The following is a 16,940-nucleotide window of genomic DNA, read 5'->3' as shown; positions in this document are numbered from 1 at the left end:
TTCTTTTACTATTGGAGTTGGGCATCCCATGAAAAAATGTAGAATTCTCATCTCCTTCTAGTGTCCATCTACTCCTGGATTTTTGTTTGAGATCTAGGACGCTTGTCGCTTTAATTTCTTGTAACTTCATTACCACATCGGTCCTTTCTGTGACCAACAGATTATCCATACCAAGGACTTCCTTCACCATTTCGATGTCCATCACCTCCTTTTTTAGGGAATCCATCTCCTCGTTTTTGTTTTTTAATCTCCCCCTCCATATCCGGATATCGTGTTTAAGATCTCTAAGTTTCCTTTGCAATCTTTCGGTCTTAGAGTGGATATCCAACACTTGTCCTTATTTATCCCAACTTTCTTTCACAATCTCATCAATTCCACTATCTAGCAACCACGAAGAGAAGAATCTGAAGGGGGGGGGGCATAATCCAGACCAAAAGTGTCAAGGAGGATAGGACAGTAGTTAGAATGAAGCTGGGGAAGTGTAGGGGAAGAAACATTAGGCCACCACTTAAGGCAGTTGGACGAGATTAAAAACCTATCCAGCCGGCTGAATTGAGCACCATTAGGTCTCATCCAGGTGAAACTTTGTCCTCCAAGATTCAAGCCCACTAGACTAACATTATCGATAAAGTTGTAGAAGTTGTGGGCGCCAACAGTAGAGAAAACTGACCCACTTCTTTCTTGTGGACACCTGACTTCGTTAAAGTCGCCACAAATAATCCATATTCGTCGTTTTTCACTTGCAATCTTGTTAGAGATGCAATTCCAGAGATTAAGTTTATCAACCCATACTTTGTTTGTTGCACTTCCAGTTACCAAGTGTGATCATGAGGTTACTGATAACCACTGTTGTTGTGATGTTAACAGCTTCCAAGTCCCAAACCGTGAGTAAACCACCAGAAATACCAACAGAGGGGGAGGCTGGCCATCCAACCTTTCGGTCTTTTCCCCGTAGAGAGTTCACATCAAAATCATTAAGCCTGTTATATTTAGTCTCTTGAAGACACAGAAATAGCACCTTATGGTCACGAAGATTATCCCTCACCTACTTCCTTTTGACCCCAGTTCAGTTACCATTAATGTGAAGGGAGACGATTCTAATCATTGGAAAAATTTCTCACCTAAACAGATACTCAGATAGCTGCTTCATTCAATTGCTTTTAAAATCCATCCAATTCGAAACCAATAGCTTCCCCTACGAGTTTTGTGACCATGGTTTCCTCTGATATTTTTTATGCTAGATTCTTCTAATTTTGGATAGTGTAACGCCCGTAGATTCGGACTATTCAATTCAGAGACGATAAGCGTCCAAAATGAATTTTTGATAGAAGAGTTTTTAAAAAAATTAATCTTAACCAAGTTGTAATATATGTCACAAGGTTTCCGTACATATAAAGAACGCTGAAATCCGAGTTATAACGAAGAAGTTATGACTTGCCGAAGTTTCGTGACAGATTTAGCACGACGTTGTAGGACGTAAATTGTGAATTTATGATAGAGTGATATTTAGTCTTAGTAATCTAAACGAAAGTCGTAGAATACGTTAAACCGAGAGCGTGCAAGAACATCTAAATCTGACTTCGTATGAGGAAGTTATGATTTTTCGAAGTTCCAACTTAGCAGTATGTGTAACGCCCGTACATCAGGGCTAGTCAATTTAGAGACGATAGGCATCAAAAATGACTTTTTTATGGAAGATTATCTAGAAGGATTAATCTTAACCAAGTTGTAGTATATGTCACAAGGTTTCCGTGCATATAAAGAACGCCAAAATCCGAGTTATAACGAAGAAGTTATGACCTGTCGAAGTTTCGCGACAGAACCGGCACGACACAACGCGACGTAAAAAGTGAATTTACGTTGGAACGATATTTAGCCTTAGCGATCTAAACGAGAATCGAAGATCTTGTTGTTAGTAGCGAAACGACGAAAAGTTAGGCGAGAACGGACGTCAAACGAAGAAGTTATGAATTTATAACGAAGTTTTTCTGTCGCGGCCTATTAAAAATAAATAATAAAAATAAAGTCGAAATTAGCCGACGGAGTCTAAATGAAAGTTGTAGAGCGTAGTCTCACCTTCGCATGGATATAAAGAACGTCGAAAACGGAGTTCGTATGAAGAAGATATGAATTTCCGAAGTTTATTAAATAAATTTTATTTATTTTTAATCTTTTAATCCGGCATTATCCGAAGACGAGTCACCGGTCCGATCCGACGTCCGCCCCGCGTACGCGAGTACGCCCCGCGTACTCCTAAGAGTGTCGACACTTCGGATGACGCATGCAGTGACGACTTCGGAGGCCAGTACGCCCCGCGTACTCCGAGGCTCCAGCCTCCTATAAATAGGATGCGAGGGCAGCCGACTATTTTGCTAATTTCCTCTCTTCTCTCTCCTGTTTTGCATCGTTTTGCATGCCAGAAATACCCCGAAGCCCCGGTATTATTCTCGAGCCCCGAGGCAAGTCCCGAGATCCCGAAGATCCCGAGAAGTACGGTTCCCAAGTCGAAGCTCTGCCTGCGAGAAGTTCGATTTTTGTAGAGATCTTCCAGATCTGCTGAGGATTTCTACTTCTGCAAGTCGTAGTGCTGTCCGATCATCTTCTGATCAAGTGAGTGTATACTACCTTTCATAAACACGATAATAATACAAGTATGGTTTGAGTGTATTAAGTATATTGTTGTTTATATGTGTGGGTGTGTAGTTACTTTCGTCTAACACATAAATATGAAGTATTTGCTATGAAATACGTGTTATGTGTTTATATGTTATTTGTCTATTTGAGATGGGCATGGAAATTGGAGTTTTATATAGGTGTTAAATGATTTAAACTGTGTAAGTATTTATATCTACAAAATTGTTGGGTAGAACATAGGTAGATGGAAATTGTTGGTGACTATGGAGTTAGCGCCTATTGTATAAATCTTGGCGACGATGTGACTTCGTGCCTATTTGATGAACCTTGGCGACTATGGAGTTAGCGCACATTGAGTAAACTTTGGCGACTATGGAGTTAGCGCTTGTTGAGTAAACCTTGGCGACTATGGAGTTAGCGCTTGTTAAGTGAACCTTGGTGACTATGGAGTTAGCACCAGATAACTATGGATTTAGTACTTGATAAGTAAGCTTTGGCAGTAATGGAATTCATGCCAAATTTCTTACGAATGAATGAATGAAGGATAGTTGGTTCTTAGGGTAAAACCTTAAGAAGATAATGGGGATGGGTAATTGGGTTGATTGTTTGCTGATTAAATATAATGATTATATTATTGTGGGTTGAAAACCCTATATGCTCACCAGGCTCCCAAGCCTGACCCACTCAGTTTTCTTTTCATTACAGGTAATGGCACAAGGGTATAAGTTGGTGGACTTGACGAGAGATTTTGGGATTATAGATCAGTAGTTATAAATAACTATTGTAAGATCTATTTTATATTGTTTATGCTTTTGGTCTGTAACGAACATGACATCCCGAGGTTTTATTATTTAATGAAAATACATTCTTTTCGAGAAATGTTTTGATAAATGGTTATCATATTTTATTTTGGGAACAAATTCCGCAACCGTTTTCTTTAAACGATCACTCTGATTTATAAAACAAAGCATAAACAAATCGGTTTTTTCTGGCCGTGAAATTGGGGATGTCACAGTATGCAACCCAAAGTTCGAATATGAGATCGAGTGGTTTCTCGCCGAAACAATCTAAACGAGAATTGAAGATCTCGTTGATAGTAATGCAAAGGTGAAAAGACAGGCAAAAACGGACGTCAGATGAAGAAGTTATGAATTTCTAACGGAGTTTTCCTGTCTCAACCTATCAAAAATAACATAATGAAAATAAATTCAAAATTAGCTAACGGAGTCTAAACGAGAGTTGTAGAACATGATCTCACCTACGCGTTCATATAAAGAATGTCGAAAACGGAGCTCGTATGCGAAAGATATGAATTTCGGAAGTTCGGGGCACGAACCCCGACACTGTGTCAAAGTTCACGACGTGAACATTGGGTTCATGTAACACCCGTAGATCCGGGCTAGTCAATTTAGAGATGATAAGCATCAAAAATGACTTTTTGATGGAAGATTATTTAGAAGGATTAATCTTAACCAAGTTGTAGTATATGTCACAAGGTTTCCGTGCATATAAAGAACGCCAAAATCCGAGTTATAACGAAGAAGTTATGACCTGTCGAAGTTTCGCGACAGAACCAACATGACCCAGCGCGACCCAGCACGACGTAAATAGTGAATTTAAGGTAGATAGATATCTATCCTTAGTGATCTAAACAAGATTCAAATATGTCTTCGATAGTAGTCCAACGATAGAAAGACAGACGAAAACGGACGTCAGACGAAGGAGTTATGAGTTTATAACGGAGTTTTCCTGTCCCGGCCTACTAAAGATAATATATAAGTAATATATTTATAATATATTAGAAATAAATTCAAAATTAGCCAATGGAGTCTAAATGAGAGTTGTAGAGCATAATCTCACCTACGCGTCGATATAAAGAACGTCGAAAACAGAGTTCGTATGCGAAAGTTATGAATTTCTGAAATTCGGGGCGCGAAACCCCAAAAATGTCAGATACCACGATGTGGCAAGCAGTGCCACGACGTGGCAAGTCTCTGACACCTCCGAGAGTCCCCCAGATGCAACTTGCGATGACGCATGCGGTGACGATCAAGCCCACGACGTGGAAAAAGGTGTCACGACGTGGCAAGGGAAGATTTTGCCCTATAAATAGATTTGAAGGGCCAGCCGTTTAGGGTTGCTATTTTCTCTTCTCTCTCCCGTTTTACCTCGATTTACGTGCAAAAAAGTACCCCCGAAGCCCCGGTATCAACCCCGAGACCCGAAGCAAGTCCCGAAGCCCGAAGATCCCAAAAAGAAAAGAGTTTCCGAGCCGAAGCTCTACCTGCGAGAAGTCTGGTGTGTGGAGAGATCACAGTTTCACCGAAGGATACTACTTCTACAAGACGTAGTGTTGCCCGATCATCTTCTGATCAAGTGAGTGTATAGTCACTTTCATCTTACACATAGATATGAAGTATATTATAAAATACGTGCTATGTGTATATATATTGTTGTTTATATGTGTGAGTGTGTGGTCACTTTCTTCTAACACATAAATATTAAGTATTTGCTATGAAATACGTGCTATGTGTATAATATAAAGTTGTTTATATGCCTGAGTGTATAGTCCCTTTCATAAACACGATTTTAATACAAGTATTGTTTGAATGTATTAAGTATATGTTTTGTATGAGTGTGTAGTTACTTTCACCTTACACATAGATATGAAGTATTTGCTATGAAATATGTGCTATGTGTTTATATATTGTTTGTTTACTTGAGACAGATGCTGAATGGTTGTTTCATACAAGTTTTTAAATGATTAAAACTATATATGTAATTTATATCTACAAATATGTTGGGTAGAACCTGGGTAGATGAAATAGTTGATATAAGATAAAATGATAAGAAGTTTGGATGATATTGATGTTCTAGTCAACTAGTGGAATAGAGATGGTGACCATAGACTGTTCTAGACAATCCAATGAAAAGATAATTGGTTTGCAACCTGTAGGTGTTTTGAACTCAATGTGTTCATTAGGTATTTTGAACTATATGTGTTCACTTGGTGTCCTTGAACTCAATGTGTTCATTAGGTATTTTGAAATATATGTGTTCATTAAGTATTTTAGAACTCAATGTGTTCATTAGGTATTTTGAATTATATGTGTTCATTAAGTATTTTAGAACTCAATGTGTTCATTAGGTATTTTGAACTCTATATGTTCACTTGGTGTTTGAACTCAATGTGTTCATTAGGTATTTTTGAACTCTATGTGTTCACTTGGTGTTTGAACTCAATGTGTTCATTAAGTGTTTTTTAACTAGATGTGTTCACTTGGTGTAGTTGAACTAAGTGTGTTCACTAAGTGTTTTAGAACTAAGTATTCACCAGATGTTTTGAATTAAGTGTTCACTAGGAGGGTTAGAACTAGGTGTTCGTTAAGTTTGTTGAACTAAGTGTTTACCGGTTGTAATTTGAATACCTTGGCAACGATGTCACTTCGTGCATATACCTTAGGTCAATCCTTAAGAATAAAGGATAGATGATTCTTAGGGTAGATCCTTAAGATAAACGAAGATAATGGGGATGGGTAATTGGGTTGATTGTTTGATGATTGAATATATATATATATATATATATATATATATATATATATATATATATATATATATATATATATATATATGATATAATATTGTGGGTTGAAAACCCTATATGCTCACCAGGCTCCCAAGCCTGACCCACTCAGTTTAATTGTATCACAGGTATCGATATGAAGCTGCTTTGCACTGAGAGATTAAAGGAGATGTAAATCACTAGAGTAAATAAATGTATGTTCTGTTTATGCTTATGTGTCTGTATCGGAACATGACATCCCGAGGTTTTATTATTTAATGAAAATACATTCTTTTTGAGAAATGTTTTGATAAGTTTTTATCATATCTTGTTTTGGGAACAAATTCCGCAACCGTTTTCTTTAAACGGTTACTCTGATTTTAAAATAAAGCATAAACAAACCGGTCTTTTCTGGCCGTGAAATTTAGGGATGTCACAGTTCACGACGTGAACTTAGTAATAACGTCTCCTGGAGCCTGTCAGACCCAAGATGCGACGACGCACCTGATGATGAGTGAACTCACGACGTGAATATTTGAGATTCATGACGTGAATTTAGAAAAATGGCCCTATAAATAGAAATCAAAGGGCAGCCAATTTTGGTTGCTAATTCCTTCACTCTCTCACTCCCGATACCCTCTCTAGTCCTCTTGAAGCACCCCCGAAGCCCAGGTATCATCCTGACACCCGAAGCAAGTCCCAACGCTCTGAAGATCCCGAGAAGAAAAGAGTTTTCGAGCCGAAGCTCTGCCCGCGAGAAGCCTGGTTCGTGAAGATATCCCAGTTTCATCGAAGAATACTACTTTAAGAGCAGTAGTGTTGTTCGATAATCGTCGTATCAGGTGAGTGCATAGCCCCTTTCATGAACATGATTTTAATACAAGTATTGTTTAAATGTATTAAATATATGTTTTGTGTGAGTTATTTGATGATGTATGAATTATGCGTTAAAGAACATTATTGAACATACCTGATTGTTTATGATAACTTAGGTTAAAGAGTAAACCTAAGGTTTGTTATAATGGTTATCGGGTAGTATCTCTTTATGAGTACGAGCGAGATATATATGGAGAATAGAACTTCAAAATATGTCATTGATCCAGAAGCATGGATTAGACATAGTTATTCGTCCCTAGTCCGAGAGTATGGATTGGACTTAGTTAATTATCATTAATCCGGGAGTATGGATTAAGACTTAGTCAGTTGTCATTAATCCGGGAGTATGGACTAAGGCATAGTCAGTTGTCCTTAGTCCGGGAGTATGGACAGGACATAGAATCTGTCATTAGTCCGGGAGTATGGATTTAGACATAGACCAATTGTCCCTTATCCGGGAGTATGGAATGGGCACAATTATGGACTCGAGAATATGGACTAGATCTGGGAGTAAGAGTTAAGATTTAAGGTCCAAGGGTATGTATAGTCTCGTTGAGAGGATTAACGAGGTGGGGTAAAAGTTGGTTATATATATATATATATATATATATATATATATATATATATATATATATATATATATAGACACACACACACAGAGAGAAACATTTTTATATTGTGTGAATTCTAAATTATATATATGTTATAACATTGTGGGATTGAAATCCCTATGTACTCACCAGGTTTTCCAAACCTGACCCACTCAACATTTTTGTGTCACATGTATCGATACAAAGACACATTACATTGAGAGATTAAAGAGATGTATATCATTAGTGTAAATGAATGTAAGTTTGGTTTATACTCATGTGTTTGTATTGACCAGGATATCCCAAATGTTTTAAAACGAATAAATACATATCTTTAGAGATGCTTGGATAAAGTATTTATCATGTTTTCTGGGAACAAATTCCGAAACAGTTTTCTTTAAAATATTACTCTGATTTTAAAATAAAGCATAAACAAATTGGTCATTTCTGACTGTGAAATTTGGGGATGTGACAGTTGGTATCAGAGCATTAGTTTAAGCGAACTAGGAATTTGTAGGATTTCAAGACTTAAACTTAGAATGCTGAGTGAAGATTGTGAGATGAGTGTCTGCTATAGTTTAGACAGGAGCACTAGTTTATTTTAGGAAAGATGCCTAAAATGCTTTTATGTGCTAAATATTATATGTTTGCTATATATTATATTATTTGTTCGGATCTATGGTCAGTTGCCGACTAGATCTGGAAACCTTATGTGTTTAGGATTCTAAGCGTATGACTACGATATTAGAACTAGCATGTAAATGTTTTGGGGAGATATGGATGATTTAAATATATACCGTGAATGAGGATCTAAATTCACCTTATTCAGTGTATAGATCAAAAATGGCAAGAACCAGAAGTGGAGCTGGAAACGTAAACAAAAACAGGAATCAACCACCTGTGATTGAGCAAGTAGCTGTTGTAGCAGCAACACATGAACCAATCACAAGGGATGGAGTGCGAGCCATGATTCAAGCCATGATGGATGAACAAAGGGAGGAAATGAGACAATTGTTGCTGAACAACAGGAGTGAACCTTCAATGCCTGTTAAACAACCGGAATTAAATGACGATCAGTCGGAGGAAGGAAATTATAGTAGATATGTTGGTCAAGCTGAACCGCCTGTGGTTAGGAGGAATAACCAAGAGAATGGAGTTGAGAGAAATAGATGCAAGTACAAAGACTTTATGACTTGCAAGCCGTCAACTTTCACTGGAAAGGAAGATCCTGTCGGAGTAATGGATTGGATCTCGGAAATAGAATTAGCCTTCCTGACATGTGGTTGCAAAGAAAAGCTATAAACCACATTTGCAGTACGTCAGTTCAGAGGTGACATTGTTCGCTAACAAATGTTTCCTACAACGTTCATGAGTGCTCCTGAAATGGGGATTTGAGTATTGGATTAAACTCACGCTCATAGAATTACTTCATGGAATTTATCATGGGTAATTATAAGACGATAATATCATATAGTCTTTAAACCGAGATATATGAGTTGTTGTTTACGAGTTGGTTATGCATTGACAATGCGTAAACGCATCAGTAACTTGATGTTATAAAACGTATTGTTGTGTATGATTTGATGAGTAATAGTACAAGCATATAAGTCAAAGTTTATCTGTTCCTTTTATCCCAAAGAGTAAAAGGGATATATTGGGCCCATCGATGATTTTGTTTTGACTTATGTGTCGGGCCTGGTCAGGACTGAATTAATGTGTTCAATTAAGTTCTTTGTCGTACAAATCAGAAATCGGGAATCAAATTGTTGGACAATGAGAATGATTTTGTTCCATGTCTTTGTCCACACGATATCTTGCAGAACAGAGGATTATATGATCCCTGATAAGGACACATAACTGACTAGGCAATAGTTCGAAAGCGACTTTTGAAAGCTACGATTGTTAGACAAATTTTGAAGTCATTCTTGCAATTATGGTTATTAGACTTATCCAAGTGGGAGACTGTTTGATTAGGTGTCTAAGTCCATAACTATAATTTGGTATATACTTGATTTGATAGTAGCATGGTCCTTTTGGGTTGGCTTCACCCTAGCAACTTGAAATGATGACTTTTGGAGAGAGATGTTAAATTTATTATTTAGAATAATAAATTGATTTATTAATGTATTATGAAAAGAATATATTAATTAGAAATCACGTTATTTAATTAGTATTTAATCAGAAATTAATTTGGAATTAGTTTTGGGATTAAAGGAACTGATTAAAGGAACATGGGTTGTTTTGCAAATCATTGATAGTTGTGAATTTAGGCTACTGGACTCCTTAGAATAGAGTGGACGAAAACTATAGGGAGGCCCTATAAATTTCATCCAAGGCTCCCTAATAAGGGTCCATGGGCTGCTTAAGCCTTAAGCAGGAAATTAGGGTTTCCTCTAGCAAACCCTAGCAGCCCACAACTATATAAAGACCGCAACTATTAGTATTTTTGGGCACTGATTGCTTTCTACAAACCCTAGCCGAAATTCTGAAGAATTGTCTCCTCTCTCCTCTCATCCTTTTGTTAGTGGTGTTTGTGAACCATTAGAGGTGCAACATTTGAGGCACTAAACTTTCAAGATTCAAGGATCTACAAGGTGTTCTTGTTATTGCTACATAACAAGTAAGGTAAACATCAAAACCGTTTTATTATGCAATTTTCGATTTATATATGCTAGATCTAGGGTTTTGCTTTGGTATTCAATCTGCATGTTCAACTAGTGACAAAACTTAGGTCCAAAACAATTAGGGTTGCATGAACACATAGGATGTAGTTATGCTAAAAACCCATCATGACAACACTAGGGTTTCATGCGAACAGGTGGAGATGGCAACGCTCGAGGTGTGTTGGTTTTTAATTTCTTTGCTCCAGTACTTACTTCGGTGAGGCGAGGCGACAATCATGACCCACATAACAGATCCAAATAAGGTGAGGCTTTTGTGAACAATGAAGCTTTTTGTAGCGACAGAGACGAAGATTCAGGTGGGTTTTTAGGGTTTTAGACAATGATGTGAGATGGTTGTTAGTGATGGCAACTTACTGGAGGAAGTGAATCCGGTGATGGTTTAGATATCTGGCGGTGTTAATGAATAATTCTGATGATGATATTTAGAGAAAAGAGAGAGATATAGAGGGAAATAGATATTAGGTTAAGAGTTTTAAAAAGGTTGGTTGGATGGGGCCATATATATTTTTTTAAATTTAAAAATAATAATAATAACTTTATATTAATTGGAAAATAAATACACAAATGACATTATGGTCATTTTAGACCTGATATGGACTAAATTTTCAACAAAACCGCATATCAGGGACGAAACGTGTAAGTTATAAACAAATGAGAGACAAATCAAATTAATTTTTAAAAATAAAGACTGAAAGTGTATTTTGACACTTGTATGAAGAACGATTTGTAATTTACTCAATAAATTATGAATTGTATATTTAACACAAAGATTATAAATAAATATTGATTCATATGAAATAAAAAAAATTAAAAAAAAAACGAAAAATAATTGTTAAAGATAAATAACAAAATAAATATTGATCTAAAATACAATAAAGTTAGGCTAGTTTTCTTTTGTCATTTTTTTTTTCCAATGGTACCAAATAGTACCCAAATAAAAGAAGAAAACGTATACGTTTTGTCTTATTTCGATCTCAAACATATCAAAAAGTACGATGACAACTACACAAATAAAAATAAGAAATAAATATAGATTTTTGAACCAACATAAAACAAAGAAACGAAAAACAAGAAAACAAAAATTACTACTTTACTCTTTTATTCATCACCATTTAGAACCAAATTAAGAATAGCAAAAACTTATCACGACTTCATATCTTATCTCACTTACTAGAACAGACCTATTCATGTTGTCGTAACTATAACATAGTATTTGTTTTCTGTACTGTTACTATAACATAGTATATATTTTTGTATATAAAATAAAAAACCCCTAGTTTACTTAAACTTTTGTATATTCATAAATATTTATAAAAAACTAATAAAATAAATGAATTTATAAAAAAAGAAAAAAAAACTATTATAAAAGTGAAATATTGAAAATGTCGGTTAAAAGAATTATAAGGATAAAAATAACTTAAATTCATAGATTAAGATACTTTTTTTTTTAATTTTTTGTAGAATGACATTATTGAAACCGATATACCTTATTAAAAACAAAAACACTTTTTAACAAAATGGGCTAACCCAAACTTGTGCGAGATACTCGTTATAACTCCTCTAATCGTGTAGTCCCTATGACACTATATAATCCCGAGTTCACCCATCTCAAATCCCATCGACTTTCCCACTATAATCAGCTATTTGTTTGCACGTTCTGCATAATCACTTGTACTTTATAACAATCTTTTTCACCGGAAGTAATGGCACAATACGGAGGAGAGCAACACGGCCATGAGGAGGGTCACCACACCGACGAGCAAGCCCACAACCCACTGCAGTCAACAGCCGTAGGTCATGATGAAGATATCGAAGCTACAAAAACTAACACCATCGGAACGGGAGCTGCTCATGGTCACGTCGATGAACAAGGGAAACATAATGGCGCCGGTGCCGGGGGAATCCTCCACCTTTCCGGCAGTGGCAATTCCACCTCTGTAAGTGAAATGTATACGTTATCTTAAATCTTCTAAGACTTTGAAATCAATAATTAACGTTGTGTTTGATTAATTGTGCAGTCGGAGGATGATGGTGAGGGAGGACGAAGGAAGAAGAAAGGTGTGGTTGAGAAGATCAAGGAGAAGCTGCCTGGTGGAGATGAGCAGGACGCTTCAACCACAACCACCGTTGAAACCGGCGGTGGCGTTGGATATGAGGGGGAGGATGAAGGGCATGAGAAAAAGGGACTGATGGAGCAAATAAATGAAAAGTTATCAGGGAGTCAGCAGTAATTGTTTGATGTCTACATGTATAATTAATCATGTATGATGCGTGTATTTATGACACGATATAGTAGATACAATAATCCGCCTTGTGGGTTTGTGTGTGTGAGTGATACACAAGGCATGCAGCTGGGGATATGGTTTTGTATGTTTGGTTCCTGATTTGTAATATTATACGATCAAGTTAAGTTCCTATTATAATATAATTAATCGATTAAAAAGATAAAAAGAAAGTATTAGGATGAAGCTTTTTCAACAATTCCACGACCCCATTTCGCATACTTCGTTGCATCTAATTCACTAATTGGGCACAAGCTTAAATGACACTAGCTAACCTCGTCTGTTTTGACTTAAGCCTCTTGCCTTTTGTCAAAGTAGTCCAAAGCCTCCCTTGGCTTTTTGTAAAAATCCCATGACCATTTTGTAGGCAGTCCTTCGAACAGCTCACTTGCTTCTTCCATGTTCCCATGTCTCGCATAAGCCACAATTAACGACATCCATGAGATTTCATTTATTTACGTCATTTCATCCAACACTTTCCGAGTACTATCCAAGAACTCACATATCTAACGTATATGTCAATCAAAGTATTAATTACCCACATACAAATGAAAAGTAAACACACCAAGACTTGTAACCTGCCCGTGAATCTGCATACCCTAACTAACCCCACCAACAGCACTGCAACCTTTCAACAAAGTCGTGAATGTAAACGACACATGACCAATCCCTCGTCGTCTCATCAAATTATAGAACGTTAATTACAGACTCCATATAGAGTAACCACGTATCAAAGCTGTTAACAAAAATGGGTTTGGGCGCTTAACTTGGTGAATGGCTTGGATGGGGTATGGGTCCATAGGGACGTCGCATTTCGCAGTCAACGCACGAACTAGTTTTGTAATTACGGAACAACATTGATCAAGACTCGTACCGATAATGTGGGCATGAATTTACTTAGCCATCTCCAATATATTGAACTCTTTTTTTTTTTTTAAACGACAAACTAACTAACCTATATCTCCACTGAGACTTGAACCCCTGATCTCTCATATGAGATGGTGACTCGATACCGCTATGTCATTGACCCTTTGGTATACATTGAACTCTTAAGCCAACATTTCACTAACCATATTATTTAACTTATTAAACTCTACACTCCATTAAACTAAGAGTTTAATGGATTGTCACACCACCATTTTATTTTATTTTTTATAAATAATACTAATAAATAAAAGTAGAATATTATATTAATTAGAAATTCAAAGTTACAATTACTAAAAATTAATTAAAAATTACAATTTAAAAATTAAAAGTTGCGAATAATACATTAAATAAGATGTTATGTTTTTAACATATTTTAAAATTAATTTATATATTTTTTATTGTTTAGAATAAAAAATATAAAGTAACTTAATAAACTAAGTTATTGAATATAAAATAAAATAAAACATAAATCAAAAAATAACATTATATAGTTTGTTTGTTGAAAAAGAAATTGTTGTATTAAATTGAAAAAAAAAAACATTACACTACACGGTTCAATGGGGAATTGGCGATTGAACCCCCATTCAATTAACACTAGCTACAATGCATATTTACTTCATTCAATGTCACATCACCCCTTTTATCCCATTAAACTCTTCATAGAACCCCCGTTGGAGATGGTCTTAGCTTGGCTAAGATTAAAAAGGATTTTGGAGGTCTTTGGCATACGAGAGATCAAGACCATTATACATGAAATTGATACACCTATTTAGGAAAAATGGGTGTTTTAGGTAGGCTTGACAATTGGGTTGAGTTCGGGTTAGCGGGTCATGGGTTGGCAGGTTGACGGGTCAGAAAACATCAACTCAACTCAACCCATATAATATATGAGTTGACAGATCACGGGTTGGTGGGTTGGAAACCTCAACCCAACCCAACCTATATGTAACACCCCGTTCTTAAAGTATTTATGTATGAGTCCCTGAGATTTAAGAGAAAGGGTAATGTTGGTCCTTTTATGGGAAAAGTGGAAAGGGAAGACCGTGCATGGAAAAGAGATCATGCTGGGTACGCTCAGCGTAAGCTGGACGTACGCCCAACGTAGTGGGGGAAGAAACGCGGGTGTTTGGGTGAGTACGCCCAGCGTACTAGAGGTACGCCCAACGTACTCTCAGAATCCCTAAAACCCTAATTTTAAGGCAACCACTATATAAAGAACATAAAGGTTTCCTCCTTAGCCTCCATAATCACTCTCTTAACCTCAGAAACCCTAGATAGCCGTCCCACCTCCTTGGTTGGGTGTGTTTGGTCTTGGAAAGCTTGGATTAGCAAAGGAGAGCATAAAGGAAGAAAGGAGAAGTTGTCAAAGAAGGAGAGGAACGGCTGGAGCTTATAGATCTGGAAAGACATCATCCTTTGGAGCCTATTTGAGGTATAAAGCTTCTTGCTTGACATTCATATTGTGTAGATCTATGTGTTGTAAAGCTTTGACACCATTCTTGCCCCAAAAGTCCTCATCTTGTTGCATGTTTCGAGTTGGTCAAGATTATCTGTCCTTTCAGACCTTAGGAGAGGTCTTGAGTGAGAAAAATGAGGTCCCAAGGGCTGAGGTTGTTCTATATGTGAGATAAGTGGGTCTTAATGGATTAAGACCTTGGATTAAGAGCTTTATGGACGTCCCAAGTGATAAAGTTTGAGACTTTATGAATCTTAGGCATATTTGGCCTAAGGATCTGAAGTTTGGGCTTAAGAGCTTAAACCATTAAGACTTTATGTGATGTTGTTGAGCAGTGAGGTTACGCCCCGCATAACCTATGAGTACGCCCAGCGTAGCGGGCCAGTGTCCCGATCCCATGTTGCGAGCATTGCTGTACGCCCAGCGTACCAAGAAGGGTACGCCTAGCGTACCCCATCTGTGGCATTTTCAATTTGGGCCTTATAGTTTGGAATCTAGGCCCATTTGGTGCAGAGGGCCCAATTTAGTAAATTGGGCCAATATTGGGCTTTGTAGAAGATTTGGACTTTGGCCTTGGCCCAAATAAGTGGATGTATGTTTGGCCTAATGATTATTTTGTTATGATGGCTAGTTCGGGAGTTTCGGTGAGTCGGTGATTCGGGAATCTGATTCTTCAATTCAGAGTTTCGGCAATTGCGAGGTGAGTTATCCTCACTATATCAACAGGGTCTAAGGCACCAAGGCCGGCCCTTTATCGGATTGAGATCCGGGTATTTGTTGATTATGTTATTGCTAGATATGTTTGCATCCTGGTAGTTAGGATGGTATATGTTAGAGACTTGGATGAGGTCGGTATCCTGATATGTAGGGTGATGCTATGCTAGTGACCGGTTAGGTCGGTATCCTGGTTAGGATGATGATATGCTATGTGATCTGTTAGCTCAGCTTGTTGACTGTGAATTGTTATATGATTGTATGTTTATGTGCACATGGTTGTTGGACTGGGGTTGGGTTGAGGCGGGTCCTGCTTTGTGCTGTAGGCCAAGATACCAAGGGCGGACCGGTTGTCCCAAAGGCCTAACAAGTGGTCCGGATAGGCTTTAGGCCCAAGAGGGCGGACCAGACGTGCCGAGGCTCGGAGAGTGGACCAGGCCGACTAAAGGCCCGGTGCGGGCGGACCAGTCATACTGTAGACTCAGAGAGTGGACCAGGTGGATTGAAGGCCCGGTGCGGGCGGACCAATCACATTGCAGACTCGATGTATATGGCTAGACTCGGAGGGTGGACCAGGTGGATTGTTGGCCGATGCGGCGGACCAGTCACACAGTAGACCCGAAGTGCATGGTTGTTCTGTGATCGGATATGGTATGGCATGTTATGCGTGTATGGTATATGTGGTTGGTATTTTGGGGATATCTCACTAAGCTTTCGGGCTTATAGTTGTGGTTTAATGTTTTTCAGGTTCTTTAGGAGACCGTGGCAAGGCAAAGACGTGATCGTACCGCTCCTCATGTTTATGTTGTGATGTGATTCTGGGAATACTCTAAATGAATTGTATTGAAAATCTTTTTGTAATAATTTAATGAAATCGGGTTGTTTTTGAAAAATTTAAATTGGTTGGAATTTTATGGTCGTTACACTATATAACCCGTTTACGTATATGGGTTCGCGGGTTCACAAGTTAATGGGTCAAACCCAACCCATATAAATCGTTTAATAAATAAACAACACATTTTAAAAAATAAGGTTTTTTCATTCATAAAATTATTAAAGTAACTAACATAAAATAAGATTTTCAACATAAATTCATAAAGTCAATAACATCCAAATAAAAATGAAAAATGAAAAAATTCATAGAAAGTGGATCTGTTCTTCGTGCGTGACTCGTGAAAATAATGACATGTGTTTTTTCTTTTTGTGATTAACGAG

The 16,940-nt window shown here is 37.3% G+C and overlaps 1 protein-coding gene across 1 annotated transcript; it reads left to right on the top strand.

Moving 5' to 3' along the window:
* The first annotated feature begins 11,950 nt into the window (after nucleotides 1–11,950).
* On the top strand, nucleotides 11,951–12,761 carry LOC145087336 (uncharacterized). Its single transcript, XM_079025280.1, has 2 exons — nucleotides 11,951–12,283; nucleotides 12,365–12,761. The coding sequence occupies exons 1-2, from the start codon at nucleotides 12,050–12,052 to the stop codon at nucleotides 12,575–12,577; spliced, it is 447 nt and encodes a 148-aa protein (XP_078881406.1). The 5' UTR covers nucleotides 11,951–12,049; the 3' UTR covers nucleotides 12,578–12,761.
* The last annotated feature ends 4,179 nt before the right edge of the window (nucleotides 12,762–16,940 follow it).

This window comes from Lactuca serriola, chromosome 2 (assembly GCF_051521515.1).
Source record: "Lactuca serriola cultivar US96UC23 chromosome 2, Lser_US96UC23_V15, whole genome shotgun sequence".
NCBI lineage: Eukaryota > Viridiplantae > Streptophyta > Magnoliopsida > Asterales > Asteraceae > Lactuca > Lactuca serriola.
This window is presented reverse-complemented; position numbering and strand designations above follow the sequence as displayed.

Coding starts and splice junctions, on each gene's coding strand:
- LOC145087336 (XM_079025280.1), top strand. CDS start 12,050: ATGGCACAATACGGAGGAGAGCAACACGGCCATGAGGAGGGTCACCAC. Junction 12,284..12,364: donor GCAGTGGCAATTCCACCTCT/GTAAGTGAAATG, acceptor TTAATTGTGCAG/TCGGAGGATGATGGTGAGGG.